Raw genomic sequence first — 18,062 nt, 5'->3', positions numbered from 1 at the left:
AATTAATGTCAAAATATCGACAGCATTCTTATACACCAATGATGAACTCACAGAAAAAGAAACTAAGAAAATAATCCCATTTACCATTGCAGCAAAAAAATTAAGATACCACCCTGACTGGTTTTGCTCAGCAGTTAGAGCATCAGCCTACGGTCCAGAGAGACCCAGGTTTGGTTCCCGCTAAGGGCATGTACCTCAGTTGCATTTTGTCCTCGGCCCTGGTTGGGTGGTTCGGGTGGCAGCCACTAGATGTGTCCCTTTCACGTTGATGTTTCTCTCTCTCTCTCTCCCTCCCATGCTATCTGAACAAAAAACAAAAAAATTTCCTCAGGTGAAAATAAAAAAAATAAATAAATAGAAATAAAAAAATTAAGATACCTAGGAATCAACTTAACCAAAGAAATGAAGGACCTATTCGCAGAAAACTACAGGTCATTGAAAAAAGAAATAGAGGAAGATATTAAAAAGTGGAAGCACATACCTTGTTCATGGATTGGAAGAATTAACATCATTAAAATGTCAATACTACCCAAAGTAATCTATAGATTCAATGCAATTCCCATTAAAATACCAACAACATACTTCAAAGAACTAGAACAAATACTTCAAAAGTTCATATGGAACCAAAAAAAACCTCAAATAGCCACAGCAATCTTGAAAAAGAAGAACAAAGTAGGAGGGATCACATTACCAAATTTCCAGTCATACTACAAAGCCACTGTAATCAAAACAGCCTGGTACTGGCACAAGAACAGGCATATGGACCAGTGCAACAGAACAGAGAACCCAGAAGTGGACCCAAGACAATATGCTCAATTAATATTTGACAAAGTTAGCAAGAGCATACAGTGGAGTAAAGACAGCCTTTTTAATAAATGGTGTTGAGAAAATTGGATAGCTACATGCAAAAAAATGAAACTAGATCATCAACTTACACCATAAACAAGAATAAACTCAAAATGGATAAAAGACTTAAATGTGACTCATGAATCCATAAAAATCCTAGAAGAAACTGTAGGCAACAAAATTTCAGACATTACACGCAGTAGAATTTTCACTGATATATCACCTAAGGCAACAGAAACAAAGGAGAAAATGAACACATGGGACTACATCAAACTCAAAAGCTTCTGCACAGCAAAAGATACAATCATCAAAATGGAAAGGCAACCCACTGTATGGGAGAGCATAATTGCCAATGATATATCAGATAAGGGGTTAATTTCCAATATATAGAGAGTGCTCATACAACTCAACAAAAGGAAGACAAAGAACCCAATTAAAAAATGGGCAGAGGAACTAACTAGACACCTCTCCAAACAGGACATACAAATGGCTGACACATAAAGAAATGCTCAACATCACTAATCATCAGAGAGATGCACATTAAAACAACAATGAGGTATCACCTCACACCTCTCAGAATGGCCTCCATCAACAAATCATCCAACAACAAGTGTTGGCGAGGGTGTGGAGAAAAGGGGACTCTAGTACACTGCTGGTGGGAGTCCAGACTGGTGCAGCCACTATGGAAAACAATATGGTATTAACCCAAAAAATTGAAAATGAACTTCCATTTGACCCAGTGATCCCACTTCTAGGAATATACCCTAAGAGCCTGAAACACCAATCAGAAAGAATATATGTACCCTCATGTTTGTAGCGGCACTATTTACAATAGCTAAGATCTGGAAACAGCCCAAATGTCCATCAGTAGACGAATGGATAAAAAAGCGGTGGTACATATACACAATGGAGTACTATGCAGCTGTAAGAAAGAAAGAGCTCTTATCCTTTGAGACAACATGGAGGGACCTGGAATGTATCATCCTAAGCGAAACAAGCCAAACAGAGAAAGACAAGTATCAATGTGATCTCACTTATTTGTGGAATATAATTAACATAACAGTCTGAGGAATGGGGTAGTCCCAGAGACGTGGAAGTGTGGTACAGACTGACGATCCCCAGAAGAGGGAGTGGTGGGGAAGAGATAAACCACAGAACTTATATGCATGTGTGCATGACCAATGGACATGGACAACAAAGCTGGGGACAGGGCGGGGAGGGCAAGGGAGAGGGAATCAGTGGGGGAAAAAGGAGAAATATCTGTAACAGAAATAAATTAATTAATTAATAAAAAATTTTTTTAAAAAATTCAACACTATAAAATGAGTGCAGTCTCTAGGTGCTACTTTATCTTATCTTCAAGACTCAGAAAAATCAACACCGAGGTTCAGCTACAAGCTAAATGGAATGGACCCTGTGAAGTCCCTCTAATAAGTTACTTTTCAAAAGAAACAAGTGAGCCCTGCCTGGTTTTGCTCAGTGGTTAGAGCGTCGGCCTGAGGTCCAGAGAGACCCGGATTTGGTTCCCACTAAGGGCACGTACCTTGGTTACATTTTGTCCCCAGCCCTGGTTGGGCCGTGAGGGTGGCAACCACTCAATGTGTCCCTTTCACGTCGCTGTTTTTTTCTCTCTCTCTCCCTCCCACTCTATTTGAACAAAATATCAAAAAATGTCCTTGGGTGAGGATAAAAAAAGAAAAACAGGTGAACAGACCCCATGGGGCCAAGAAAAGAAGATACCCAAGTGTCCATACCAGGCTTACATAAACCTGAATTATTCTATCTTAACTTGCTATTGTTTGGGTTTAAACAATGTTTTCCTTTCCTGGTTGTTGTATTTGCTTGTACAATCCTAGACTTCTCAGCATGTTTCTTGTGCCTTCCTGCACCCTTGCTCATTGTCCCTGATGGGTAGGAAGTGGCTAGAGCCATCATCACCCCTGTTCCCAAGATTAAGGAAAGAACAACAGAAGGGGGAATTTGTAACCTGATCTTGTCCTGTTTCTGACCAGACCCAGAACCAGGGCCCAGCATATGGTGCTCAATACATTTTTGTGGGATACATGTTACTATTATGAGTACATCTTCATGCCATGTCGCTGTAAACATGGTTATCTTTGAGGTTAATATAATTTATGAAATGAGTTTGGGACTCTAACAAGTGGTTTAATGCCTTTCAGTAAAAATCTAATAAATGAACTGGGCGCAGCCATCAATCTTTCCTAAAGTAATTAAGTTCAAATCAAAACATTTAATGCAATGTAAAAAAATGAAACAATATGATAACATTAAAAATGCATACCAAAAACTGACCTCATTTTGGTTTAGTATTTTCCGGTACTCTGTGCTCCGTGCAAGAATCGTGACTCTCATTTTCCCATCCTGTAATCAAAAGGAAAAGGCAGAATAACGTTGCATATGCCTGGGCAGAAGAATGGACACCTAAGCCTAAAAGTGACTTTCACGAGGAGATGAAACTCAACGAGAATACATGTATGGAACTTATCTTAAAATGTAAGCCTAATTCCTTCACAGTTTTCTCAGGGAATTAAAAAAATGCAATTACTTTGGCCACAGAAGACAAAACCAATTCATTATACTTCTGTTTGGATGGCTGGGTAGATTTTTAGCAGAGGTTGTGTGGCTTGGGTGGGGATTTGGGGCTGAGTGAGGAAAATATGGCAAAAAAAAAAAAAAAAAAGAAAAGAAAGAAAGCACATTCTTTCACTATCCCTAGTTTACCTTTCATAAATTGTAGACATCTGATTTCAAATCACTCAGGTTCAGAAACTGTTAACACAGAAAACATTGTCTTCTGAGTATTTCTTTTTCTGCAAAGGTGGCATTGATTTTTTTATCAGGGTGAAGGTCAAGCCCACCTCAAAACCCATAATGCAGTAAGTTCTCGTTTAATATCTCATAGGTTCTGTGACTTTAAGCAAAATAACATATAATGAAACCAATGTTACCATAGGCTAACTGAGTTAAGTTCCTATGGCATCTCATCAACATTAAAATGAAAAGACATTGAGTGAAACAGTATTATTCGAGGACCTGCTGTGTATTCATTACCTTGGGTCCGTCTTGTGTGATGTTCAGTCTGTGCAGAACATGCTGGGAAAACGCCCGGAATAATCCGGTATTTTGACAGCCAGATATCTAAAACAGAAGCAATGGTTCATGTTACGAACATTTCTGTTACTGTTTCAGAGCTTCCCAAGTTATACATAAATGTTATCTTTAAAAATATCAAGAATAAATTTTATAAACATGAATGTTTACAACACATGACATTCTTACCAGAGGGGTATTATAGAACAGCCCATATCTCATCCGGGGGAGTAGTGAAAAAATCGCTTCTTTAAAACATACCTAACAATAAAGACATTTTACAAGGTAAGAAGAAACAATTTATACCCTTCACACCAAAACAGCACTTATAATTACAGGAAAGGAATTTTAATTAACCTCTATATCACCAAAATATTTAGAATAGCAAACTATTTCACTCAAGTAAAATGTGTGGTTTTGGAAAAGCGATGAAGAAATATTATGAAAAGTTACACGGTTAGTAACAATGAGGATTCCAGTTATCCAAAAAGAAACTAAGTCCGGCCAGTGTGGCTCAGTGGACTGAGCATCATCGCAGGGACTGAGAGGTCCCGGTTCAATTCCGGCTCAGGGCACATCACCCAGTAGCAGGCTCAACCACTGGGGGGGGCCTATGGGAGTCAGTTGATCTATGTGTCTCTCTCACATTGATGTTTCTATCTCTCTCTCTCTCCCTTCCTCTCTCTCTAAAAAAAATCAATAAAACATATTTAGCCCTGGTAGGTTTTGCTCAGCATTAGAGCATCGACCTGTGGACCAGAGTCATGGGTTCAATTCCAGGCAAGGGTGCACACATCAGTTGCGGTTCAATCCCCAGCCCTGGTTGGAGACGTGCAGGAGGCAACCAATCGATGTGTCTCTCTCATATCAATGTTTCTCTATTTCTCTCTCTCTCTCCCTCTCTCCTACTCTACCTGAAAATCAATGGAAAAATATCCTTGGGTGAGGATTTTAAAAAAAAATTGAGGAAAAGAATCTAAGAAGTAAGACATCAGTGGTAACAGTACTAGAAACTCATAGTAAGTAGTTATTTAATGAGTGAGTCAAGTCTCCAGTACCCTTTTGGAATCATAGGTTTTCAAAGGTATCACGTCATAGTCAGTAAATGCTTTCCAGGTGTCAGAGAACAGGTCGCCATATCCATAGGAGCTCTGAAAGTGGAAACAAAGCAAGTCAGGGCACAAATCATTCAATGTGGCTTGTCAAGAATTAACAGTGTACCTGAATGAGCTTTTTAATGTGAAAAACTAAAGATCCTAAACAAGCTCATAAAATCCATATAAGAACAATAAGTGTTGGCTGGGAGCATGGCTGTGGGCAACAGCAGAGAAAGGTAAGTGTGTGAGTGGGTGAGGTGTGGAGAGAGAGTGGGTGTGGGGGTGAGTGTGGGTGAGCATCTGCAGGCCATGTGGGAACTGAGGGCAGAGAATCTGGGGGCTATAGGCGGGGGGGCACTGACTACCCATGCGTGCTGCTGGGCCTGGTGCTTCCCCCACCTGGGGCTGGAGAATGCCAACCTTTTGGAAGATCCACCAGATCCTCCTTGGGAGGAGGCAGCAGGGAGCCACTACAGCCCAGTGCCTCAAGGCCATGGGTGGTCCTGCAGCCTCTGATGTGCCTCTGCCAGCCTGCGCTAGGCAGCCACGACCCCACGACATCTGTACATGGCAGCAGCAACAGGGCCACAGGAGCCAAGCCACCACCAGGGAACTCCATACCCTGCAGACCCGGGAAAATCCAGCCCCACCCCGACAAACCCATGCACTCCAGCCATCACCCGACCAGACCAGCACTCGCCAGCCTCGCCCCCTGAATCCATGCACCCCAGCCACACCCACACTGGACCTACACAACACAATAGCACCTCCGCCAGACCTTGCTATGTAGCAGTGTCCCCGCCAGACCCACCCACCTCAGTGGCACCATCGTCAACACGCGAATACGAGCTGTCAACCATCAGTTCTCCTGGACCAACAGCATAGGAGAGGCACCGGCCTGTACCAGCTCAGAGCCACTGACCACACAGGTCCTGTCGCAGACACAAACCACTGGCCCCCACTGTCATTGATGCTGAGAGCTGCACCACCACTGAGAGCCACCTGCGATGCTGCCACTACTGCCGAGAGCTGACATCACCACTGACAACCAGACTGGATCTGAGATCTGGCCCCAACAAGATCCAGCCCCAACAAGATCCTGGACACACCTCCCCTGGCCCTGAACTACCAGACTGCTAAAATGCAGAAACAAACAACTCCCAAATGAAAGAAAAGGAAGAATCACCAAAAAAGTACATGAGATGAAGGCAAACAGATTGTCAGATAAGAATTAAAAATACGGTTTTAAGGGTGCTCCAACAACTTAATGAGAATTACAGGCAACTTAATGAGAAGTATAAAAAACTCAGTGGGAAGTACATCTGCATGAAAAAAGAGGTAGAAGCTATGAATAAAATCAAGTGGAAATGAAGAATGACATAGGTGAAATAAAGACTACCCTGGAAGGATTCAATAGTACATTAGAATCAGCGGAAAACTGAATCAAAAAATTAGAAGACAAGGTAGAAAAAACACCCAATTAGAGCAGCAAATGAACAACAAATTTTTGAAAACAGGAGAGTTTAACAGAGTGTGGACAAAACATGAAACATAACAACATTCGCTTCATAGGGGTACCAGAAGGAAAAAAAATCAGAGAAAGGAATAAAGAAACTGTTTGAAATATAATGACAGAAAACTCTCCTAATCTGGTAAAGGAAAGAGTTACACAATTCCAGGAAACACAAAGAGTCCCAATAAAGATGAAGCAAAAAAGACCCACACTTAGAAACATCATAATAAAAATGGCTAATGTTAAAGACAAAGAAAGAATATTATGGAACTAAGACAGAAACAGAAAGTTACGTACAAGGGAGCTCCCATTACACTGTCAGCTAATTTCTCAATAGAAACATTTCAGGCCCGAAGGGAGGAACATGAAATACACAAAGCAATGAAAACTAAAGGCCTGAATCCAAGACCACTCTATTCAGCAAGGTTATCATTGAAAATTGAAGGTGAAATAAAGAAATTTACACACACAAAAGGCTAAAGGAGTTATTACCATCAAACCAACATTGCAAGAAATGCTAAATAAACTCTAGTAAAAAGAAGAAGAAACAGAGAAAGAGAGGAAAACAGGCATAAAGAATAAAAATGGCAACAAATAAGTACCTATCAATAAAAACCTTAAAGGTAAATGGTGTATGCTCCAATCAAGACGTAGGGTAGCTGATTAAATAGGAAAACATAACCTGAGATTTCCAAAATGGCAGCAGAGTGAATGGAAGCTACATAGACCATCTCCCAGGATCAAACTGGAATCACAACTAAAATAAAGACAAATCATCAGAAAAAGGCAACAGGAAAGTAGCTGCAGAGGACCATATAACCAGGGACAGGAAAAAAAAAATACAACTCTGAATCAAGCCTGGTAGGTCTGCAGAGGCACAAGAGGGAGGCTGGGAACCCATGGAAAGCAGCTATTATAGCTGTGAGCAACTCTCCCATGGTTAAAATCCCAACCAGATTCCACAGAGCAGAGTGCCAAGACAGAGCATTAAATTAGTTACAGCCACTCACCTTGGGCTCCAGCAGAGGGAGGGTGAACTGGATTGGAACTCTGTACGAACACCCAAGATTTGGAGGGTACTCAAAGTTTTTGCTGAGTCTCAGCCACACAAAACGGTGGCCATCTTGCTCCTTCCCAGGGCTCTGGGGAGAAACAGCGGGCCCTCCCTTGGACATTTAACCCCACCAAGCTGGGCCACAAAAATGCAAATTGAGGCTCATTAACAATCAGCATCTGCCCCACCCACTAATTCTCTTACGATGAACACCTGAGGGAGTTTTTCATTCAACTAAGGGCTACAACCCAAGGCTTATCAAGTAACTGAGACTAATAGCCTCCAGGCAAGAAGCTAGAGTATAACTGAACCTTTGGTGGGCTTGCAAATCTATCCAGAAAAGTAAGACGTAATAGTGGTATTGAACATGGGTCCTCCTACACTCATCCAAACCTAGTAGAGGGAGCCACAAAGAGCAGAACACCAACAACCACAGGGAAAATTTGGGAGGCTCCAAAACCCACTGAGATAGCCAAAATGAGGAAACAAAGAAAAAATTCCCAATTGAAAGAACAAGAGAACTCTATTGAAGATGAGATAAATGAAATGCAGTTAAGCAAGTTATTGGAGGTAGAGTTTAGAGCCATGATCTTGAGGAAGATCAACAGCATGAGTAGAGACATCAACACCATGAGTAAAGATAGAGAAATACTGAAAACCAACCAAGTGGAAATGAAGAATGGCATAGCAGAAATAAAGAACACACTGAAAGGACTAACAGCAGAGTAGAGGAAGCTGAGGACCAGATCAGTGAATTAGAAGACAGGGTAGAAAAAATCAACCAATCAAAAAACAAAAAAGAAAAAACAATTAAAAAACAGGAAGACAGCTTAAGAGAACTGTGGGACAACTGCAAACATAATAATATTCGCATCATAGGAGTCCCAGAAGAAAAAGAAAATGAGCAAGGAATAGAGAATATATTTGAAGAAATAGTGTCAGAAAACTTTCCTAATTTGGTGAAGGAAGAAGGCATTCAAGTTCAAGAAGCTCAGAGAGTCCCAAGTAAGAAGACCCCAAACAGGCCCACACCAAGACACATAGTAATTAAAATGCCAAAAAATAAAGACAATGAGAGAATCCTAAAGGCAGCAAGAGAAAAGCAACAGGTTACCTACAAAGGAACCCCCATTAGGCTATCAGCTGACTTCTCAACAGAAACACTACAGGTCAGAAGGGAATGGCAAGAAGTAATCAAGGTAATGAAAAACAAGGATCTGAATCCAAGACTACTCTATCCAGCAAGGCTATCATTCAAAATAGAAGGTCAAATAAAAAGTTTCCCAGACAAAAAAAAAAAGGCTAAGGGAATACATTAGCACCAAACCAGCACTGCAATAAATGTTAAAAGGACTGCTGTAATTAGTAGAAGAAATAGGAAGAAAAACAGAACCACACTAAACAAAAATGGCAATAAATAAGTACATATCAATTATCACCTTAAATGTGAATGGTTTGAATGCTCCAATAAAAAGACACAGAGTAGCTGACTGGATAACAAAGCATGACTCATATATACGTTATTTACAAGAGATCCACCTCACAACAAAAGACTCACATAGGCTGAAAATGAAGGGATGGAGAAAAATCTTCCAAGCAAATGGAAAGTAAAAAAAAAAGCTGGGGTGGTAATACTCATATCTGATAAAATAAGTTTCAAAATGAAGGCCATAACTAGAGACAAAAAGGTCACTACATAATATTGAACAGATCTATCCAACAGGAAGATATAACCTTGGTAAACATATATGCCCCCTACATAGGAGCACCAAAATATATTTAAAATCTTCTGGAGGACATCAAAGGAGAAATTGACAGTAATACAATCATAGCAGGGGAATTCAACACCCCGCTGACATCACTAGATAGATCATCTACACCAGTTGTTCTCAACCTTCCTAATGCCACAACCCTTTAATACAGTTCCTCATATTGTGGTGACCCCTCAACCATAAAGTTATTTTTGTTGCTACTTCATAACTGTAATTTTGCTACTGTTATTAATCGCCATCGGAAATATGTGTTTTCCGATGGTCATAAGCAACCCCTGTGAAAGGGTCATTCATCCCCAAAGGGGTTGCGACCCACAGGATGAGAACCGCTGCTGTAGACAAAAAAATAACAAAGAAACACAGACTCTAAATGAAGCACTAGATCAAATGGATGTAATAGATATCTACAGAGAATTACACCCCAAAACTACAGAATTCACATTCTTCTCAACTGTACATGGGACATTTTCAAAGACAGACCACATGTTAGGACACAAACTAAGTCTCTACGAGTTCAAGAAGATTGAAATCATATCAAGCATCTTCTCAGTTCACAATGGCATGAAACTAGAAATCAAATGCAGCAAGAACATGCAAAAACATCTGAACACATGGAGGCTAAATAGCATGTTATTAAACAATGAATGGGTTACCGAGGAGATCAAGGAAGAAATTAAAAACTTCCTGGAAACCAATGAAAACGAACACATAACAACACAAAATCTATGGGATGCAGTAAAAGCAGTTCTGAGAGGGAAGTTCATAGCACTACAAGCCCACCTCAAGAAACAAGAAAAATCTCTAATAGACTATGTAACCTCACAACTTAAAGAACTGGAAAGGAAACAGAAAGAAAACCCCAGATCAAATAGAAGGAAGGAAATAGTAAAGATCAGCACAGAAATAAATGACATAGAGACCAAAAAAAAAAAAAAAAACAATTCAAAGGATCAATGAAACAAAGAGCTAGTTTTTCAAAAAGATAAACAAGATTGATGGACCCTTAACTAGACTAACCAAGAGACAGAGAGAACCCAAATACACAAAATCAGAAATGAAAGAGGAAAAGTAACAACTGACACCACAGAAATAAAAAGGATTGTTAACAAATACTATGAAAATTATATGGCAACAAATTTGACAATCTAATGAAAATGAACAATATTCTAGAAACACACAGTCTCCCAAAACTGGACCAGGAAGAGATAGAAAAACTGAACAGACCTATAACAACTAAGGAAATTGAAGAGGTGATCAACAACCTCCCAGTTGCCCTGGCCGGTTTGGCTCAGCGGTTAGAGCGTCGGCCTGCGGTCGGGAGAGACCCGGGTTCGGTTCCCGCTAAGGGCATGTACCTCTGTTGCAGTTTGTCCCCAGCCCTGGTTGGTCGTGCGGGTGGCAGCCACTCGATGTATCCCTTTCACGTCGATGTTTCTCTCTCTCTCTCTCTCTCTCTCTCTCTTCCTCTCTCTCCCTCCCACTCTATCTGTAAAAAAAATGGAAAAATATCCTCGGGTGAGGATAAAAAAAAAAAAAAGAAGAAGAAGGAAAGAACCTCCCAGCAAACAAAAGCCAAGGCCTGGATGGCTTTAGAGGGGAGTTTTACCGAACATTCAAAGAACTAACACCCATTCTCCTCATACTATTTCAAAAAATTCAAGAAGAAGGAAGACTCCCAAACTCGTTTTATGAGGACAGCATAATTCTAATTCCAAAACCAGATAAAGACACTATAAAGAAAGAAAACTACAAGCCAATATCCCTGATAAACATAGATGCCAAAATCCTGAACAAAATGCTAGTAAATCACATCCAGCAACACATTAAAAAAATTATTCAACATGACCAAGTGGGATTCATCCCAGGGATGCAAGGCTGGTACAATATTCACAAATCAATAAATGCGATTCAACACATTAACAAAATGAAAGAGAAAAACCATATGATCATATCAATAGACACTGAAAAAGCATTCGACAAAATCCAGCACCCATTTCTGATAAAAATGCTCAGCAATGTGAAAATAGAGGGATCATATCTCAACATAATAAAGACCTATATGAAAGACCTACATCAAACTCAGTGGGCAAAAACTAAAAGCATTTCCCTTAAGAACAGGAACAGGACAGGGATGCTCCTTTTGCCACTCTTATTTAACATAGTACTGCAAGTCTTCGCCACAGCAATCAGACATGAAGAAAACATAAAAGGGATCCAAATTGGAAAAAAGGAAGTGAAACTGTCATTATTCGCAGATGACATGGTATTATACATAGAAAACCCTAAAGACTCCATCAAAAAATTGGTAGATTTAATCAACAAATTCAGCAAGGTTGTAGGATACAAAATTAACATCAACAAATTGCCGGCATTCTTATACACCAATAATGAACTCACAGAAAGAGAAACTAAAAAAACAATCCCATTTACCATTGCAGCAAAAAAATTAAGATACCGCCCCGCCCTGGCCGGTTTGGCTCAGCGGTTAGAGTGTCGGCCTGCAGTCCTGAGAGATCCGGGTTCGGTTCCCGCTAAGGGCGTGTACCTCGGCTGCAGTTTATCCCCGGCCCTGGTCGGTTGTGCAGGTGGCAGCCACTCGATGTGTTCCTTTCACATCGATGTTTCTCTCTCTCTCTCTGTTCCTCTCTCTCCCTCCCACTCTACTGAACAAAAAATGGAAAAATGTCCTCGGGTGAGGATAAAAAAAAAAAAAAAAAATTAAGATACCTTGGAATAAATTTCACCAAAGAAATAAAGGATCTATTTGCAGAAAACTACAGGACATCAATAAAAGAAATAGAGGAAGATATAAAAAAGTGGAAGCACATACCTTGTTCACGGATTGGAAGAATTAACATCATTAAAGTGTCCATACTACCCAAAGCAATCTATAGATTCAATGCAATCCCCATCAAAATACCAATGACATATTTCCCAGAACTAGAACAAATACTTCATAGTTCATATGGAAGAAAAAGACCTCAAATAGCTATGGCAATTAGCTATTTGAAAAAGAAGGACAAAGTAGGTGGGATCACAATACTGGATAACAGATTATACTGCAAAGCTACTGTAATCAAAACAGCCTGGTACTGGCATAAGAACACGCATATAAATCAATGGAATAGAACAGAGAACCCATAAATTGACCCAAAATATTATGCTCAATTAATATTTGACAAAGATGGCAAGAGCATACAATGAAGTAAAGACAACCTCTTTAATAAATTGTGTTGGGAAAATTGGACAACTACATGCAAAAATATGAAACTAGACCATCAACTTACACCATACACAAGAATAAACTTAAAATAGATAAAAAACTTAAATGTGACTCATGAGTCCATAAAATTCCTAGAAGAAAATGTAGGCAACAAAATTTCAGACATCATAAGCAGCAGTATTTTCACTGATACATTACCTAAGGCAACAGAAACAAAAGAAAAAATGAACACATGGGACGACATCAAACTCAAAAGCTTCTGCACAGCAAAAGAAGCAACCATCAAAATGAAAAGAGAACCCACTGTATGGGAGAGCATAATGATACATCAGATAAGGGGATAATTTCCAAAATATATAGAGTACTCGTACAACTCAACAAAAGGAAGACAAAGAACCCAATTAAAAAATGGGCAGAAGAGCTAAATAGACACCTCTCCAAACAGGACATACAAATGGCCAAGAGACATATGAAGAAATGCTCAACATCACTAATCATCAGAGAGATGCAAATTAAAACAATGATGAGGTATCACCTCACACCTGTCAGAATGGCCACCATCAACAAATCATCAAACAATAAGTGTTGGCGAGAGTGTGGAGAAAAGGGGACTCTAGTACACTGCTGGTGGGAATGCAGACTGGTGCAGCCACTAAGGAAATCAAAATGGTGTTTCCTCACAAAATTAAAAATAGAACGGCCATTTGACCCAGTGATCCCACTTGTAGAAATATACCCTAAGAAGCCTAATACACCAACCAGAAAGAATATATGTATCCCTATGTTCATAGCAGCACTATTTACAGTCACTAAGATCTGGAAACAGCCCAAATGTTCATCAGTAGATGAGTAGTTTAAAAAACTGTGGTACATATATACACAATGGAACACTATACTTATCCTATGAGAAGGCATTGAGGGACCTGGAGAGCATTATGCGAAGCAAAATATGCCAGTTAGAGAAAGACAAGTATCACATGATCTCACTTATTTGTGGAATATAATGAACAAAATAAGCTGATGAACAAAATATATAAAGCGACATGGAAGTAGGGAACAGACTGACAAACCTCAGAGAGAAGGGGAGGGGGGTAAGAGATAAACCAAAGAAGCTATATGCATATGCACAACCCATGGACACAGACAACAGGGTGGTGAAGGCAAGGGGAACGGGAGCAGGAGGAAGGGTGTCAATGTGGGGAAAAAGGAGGACATCTATAATACTGTCAACAATAAAGATTAATTTAAAAACATAAAAAGAAAAATGGATTTTCACCTTGGGCCTAATCTGATATAATATCATCACAAATAATCACCACAATTATAATCAGTCTGCTAAAAGTGGTTTGTTTGTCCATCCTAGCCCTTTGTATTTTCATGTCTGAAACTGCACTTGTTGGGGGCTTTTTCCCTGTGAGTTTTCTATCCAAGTTACACATACACACAACACAGGCACACACCACCATTTGTATGCACACCAATATACTTACTGAACAAAACCATTTGGGATTTTCTTGCTCTGAAAGAAATTTCAGAGCAAGAAAAATGCCTTGAACAGTTTTAACATCAAAAATACAACGTGTGGCCCTGGCTCAGCGGTTAGAGAATTGGCCTGTGGTCCAGAGAGACCTGGGTTTGGTTCCCGCTAAGGGCACGTACCTCGGTTGCAGTTTGTCCCCGGCCCTGGTTGGGTTGTGTGGGTGGCAGCCACTCAATGTGCCCCTTTCACGTCAATGTTTCTCTCCCTCTCTCTCTTCCTCTCTCCCTCCTACTCTTTACTCTTTCTGAACAAAAAATGAAAAAATGTTCTCGGGCGAGGATAAAAAAAATGTGTGTGTGTGTGTGTGTGTGTATATATATGTATAAAATGTATGTGCCTTGGCTACTTTCAGCAGTTAGAACACTGGCCCCTGGACCAAAGAGTCGTGGGTTCAATCTCAGTCAAGGGCACATATCTCTGTTGCGGTTAGGTCCCCGGTCAGGGGTCATGCTGGAGGCGACCAATGGATGTGTCTCTCTCACATCAATGTTCCTCTCTCTCTCTCTCTCTCTCTCTCTCTCTCTCTGTCTACCACTCCCTCCCACTCTATCTGAAGATAAATGGAAACATATCCTTGGGTGAGGATTTAAGAAAATAAAATAAAAAGCTATATATAATGTGTGTAACTCTGAAATGATCTACCTATTGACTGAGTAATGTGACAATTTCCCATTAACATTACTAATAAGAGAAATAATAATAATAATAGCATCTTGTATGTTCCGGAGTCCCAGGCACTGTTCTAAGCACTTGACATTAACACATTAAACCACCCCACAAATTAATGTGCTATTTTATATGATTACCCCCTTTTTACAGATGAGGAAACTGAGACACAAATCTAAGTAATCTGCCTAAACTGTGGAGCTGGTGTGTTTGCAGGGCCGGGATGAACCCAGCTGCTTGGCTCGAGACTCCATGTCATAACCTGTGCGGGGCGGCCGCCTCTCGGAGGGAACTAGTCCTTTCCAGTACATGTATCACAGCATCTGATTTCCCGGTTATTGTTCGTCTTCACCCAAGGATATTTTTTCATTAATTTTCCACTGTATCTAAAAAAAAAAAAAAAAAAATCTATAGAAAAATATTATCTGGTGAGAATTAACAAAAAAAAGAGTGACTAGAGCCCTGACCGTTGTGGCTCGGCAGGTAGAGTCGGCCAGCAGATGCGAGGGTCGTGGGTTCCATTCCCACCCAGAGGCATGGAACTGAGTTGCTGGTTTGATCCCCGGCCCTGGTCAAGGTCATGCAAGAGGAAACCAATCGATGTGTCTCTCTCATATCAATGTTTCTCTCTGTCCCTCCTTCCCTTCCACTCTATCTAAAATCAATAGAAAAATATCCTCAGGTTAGGATTACTAAAAAAAAAGGTGGGGGACTGAGCAGACAGTTTCTTGAGATGAAATACTTCAGATTAAATAAGATACTTTGAAAAGAAAATGTAATAATATACTATTCCTGAGAAATGTCCTTTTCAAGGAAATCGTGTAATACTCAGTAACGACCACCTGTAGAAGCTTCTTCTCCACATTCCTCAAATTCAAATGATCTGCCATGGCAACAGAGGGCCTTCCTCCGGCTCACAGTGAAGACTCTGTGGATATCCCTAAAAAGAGCGTGACGTGCCCTGCTGTGTCTCAGCCTCAAAAGTGCACATGACCGATGACAGAACCTCCTGCTAGGAGGCTGTCCTCCGGCATGCCGGGGTGCAGGGTACAGACAGGTACAGAAGATGAACGCTCACTCCAGCATTTCAGTAAATAGCAAAGAACTGGAAACAAAGGACAGGCGATCCAGGTGGGGACAGAGACCCACGCGTGCAGAGGCCCCACCCAACAGAACACCAATAAAAATGACAGCCTTCCATGTCCTGAGGGAAAGGTGTCCTCAACATGAAGTCAACAGTATCAGCGAGAGCATACTTCCATAAGGACACACTTACACTTATTCAAATACAAATCCTCACAAGGCTCTCGCACAGGTGAACTGCAGTTACCTAAGGGGAATGGAACTGGAGCAGAGGAAGCATTTATCGTAACTTTCTTCTGGGTGTCAGAACTCATCATAACCAGGTGTTACTTGCATAATTTAAAAAAATAATAAAGCAGTATTGCTTCTCAGCACAAGAAACTATTGAAAGCCTGCAGTAACGTCCCCTTTCTTCATTCTGTTCTTAAGGTCCGCCTGCTGTGCCCGGGATTCTTCTGCAGAAGGGACCCTCGGTGCATCTCGCAAAGCTGCCTCACCCACCCCACCTGGAAGCCACGTGCTGAAGGGACAGGCCATGCTGATAAATTCTGCAAGGACAACAGGGAAGGCCTCATAGGCTTTTTTGGGAAACAGTCTGTGAAGGTCAGTAAGCTCTGAACTGCAGCCCCCGCCAGGACCCTGCCCTGCCCCAGGGCACACAGCTCGTGCGAGGCCCTCAGGACTGGCTCAGAGGCAGCACTGCCCGTGGTCAGGCTTCGGGTCACAGGCAGCCTAGGGTCACAATGCTGCTTCGTTCGAGGCCTTACCAGCCAAAGAGCAGCGTCAGCAGCCACACATCACCTTAGCGCGGTGTCCACACCGCCTGCAGCACCCCGCGGGCCTCAGGGCCGGAGCAGCCCAGCACATCCTGTCCTGAGGCTGAATGAGCAGCTGGCAAAGGCCTCTCTGACCCACAACACAGGTTTAAAATGGACGCACAGACAGCAGCCAAGGAGGGAGGCAACACAGGGCTCCAACCTCCTGAACGAAATCGCACCTGCCTGCCCAGACCAGCCCGTCCACAGCCCAAGAACCTGAGGGACCCGGAGCTCTGGCGGCTGAGCAGCACACAGAGAAAGCGGTGGGAGGGGCCACCCCACTCCACTCAGCACGGAGGAGACATGGGCAAGCCCCCAGCAAGGCAGAGGGAGCTCTGGGAAGTGTGTGGAGAACGTCCCATCCGTGTCACAGGTTCTGCAGGGAACTCTAGGGCGAGGATAAAGCACTGTGGTTTTGGGTGCACATCCAGAGTCGGCCAGCCCCCCAGGAAAGCTGACTCCACCCCACTGACTGTGTTATCAGAGGACAGTCTCTGCTGCTCAGAGCCCGGACTTCCTCATCTGAGAAATTAGCTGCTGTGACCCTGTGCACAGAAGGTTGTGAGTATGAAATGAGAGAACATCGGGGGCATCTTTAAGAAGTACCACAACCGTGATTCATCGTCAGGGCAGCTGACGGCCAGTGACCGTGGCCTCTAAGCTGTCACAAAAGAGGTAAAGAAAGCAATTCGTTCCCTGTGCTCACAGAAACATTTTCAAGAAAGAAGTATGTGGTGACAGGAAAAGAGGAAGACAAGGATAATGTCAATCCACTCCAGAAAGAAAGCACACAGCACACAGCCGAGGCTGGGAGAAGCAGTCAGGACCCCCAGCCACAGCTGAGAGCCCACTTTCATCACCTTCTGGACACACAGCTGGTCTCAGAAGTGTGACAATAAAACATCCCCACATACTTGACTCTGATCTTCCTATAAGGGACAAAGTGTTAGCACAACGATTCCCTTCTGCCCAAGCAATGGACCTGCTGTCCACCGGCTGCTCTGCATTCTGGGAATGAAGACAGCGTGTGTCAGCTGTGCTCCAGGTGACATGGCTCATGACGTAAGATGCTTGCTCTTGGAACTGGTCGTCTCTCTTGTGGGCTCCTGGAGGCTTTGCAATGCAGCTGCCCCAGGACATCCTGTGGCGATGAGGCACCTGTCCGTGCCCCGCGGGCATCCCCTCTCCTGGCACCTGAGCTGTGCCGGCTGCCGGAAAGACCCCTCCCAGCAGCAGTGCCTGGCGCTGCCGGCCAGCTGCTGGGGATCCCCCACGAGCGCGCTGAAGACTCGGGCCGCAGGGGCCGAGGAGAGTTGGCATGTGTGGTTGAACCGCAGGT

At 42.1% G+C, this 18,062-nt stretch overlaps 1 protein-coding gene across 3 annotated transcripts in view; it reads right to left on the bottom strand.

The window, feature by feature from the left end:
- Positions 1-18,062, bottom strand: part of EOGT (EGF domain specific O-linked N-acetylglucosamine transferase) — a 64,004-nt gene that overhangs the window by 30,461 nt on the left and 15,481 nt on the right. For all 3 annotated transcript variants that reach the window (XM_036267416.1, XM_036267413.1, XM_036267415.1), the window contains exons 11-14: positions 5,016-5,108; positions 4,147-4,218; positions 3,919-4,005; positions 3,160-3,228 (exon numbers count right to left, since the gene is read on the bottom strand). In XM_036267416.1, the coding sequence (XP_036123309.1) occupies positions 3,160-3,228; positions 3,919-4,005; positions 4,147-4,218; positions 5,016-5,108 (321 nt within the window). The remainder of the gene's footprint in view (positions 1-3,159; positions 3,229-3,918; positions 4,006-4,146; positions 4,219-5,015; positions 5,109-18,062) is intronic.

The sequence above is a fragment of the Molossus molossus genome, unplaced genomic scaffold, assembly GCF_014108415.1.
Source record: "Molossus molossus isolate mMolMol1 unplaced genomic scaffold, mMolMol1.p scaffold_m16_p_18, whole genome shotgun sequence".
In the NCBI taxonomy this organism is placed as follows: domain Eukaryota; kingdom Metazoa; phylum Chordata; class Mammalia; order Chiroptera; family Molossidae; genus Molossus; species Molossus molossus.
The sequence above is the reverse complement of the archived record's forward strand: the minus strand, read 5'-3'. Positions and strand labels throughout refer to the sequence as shown.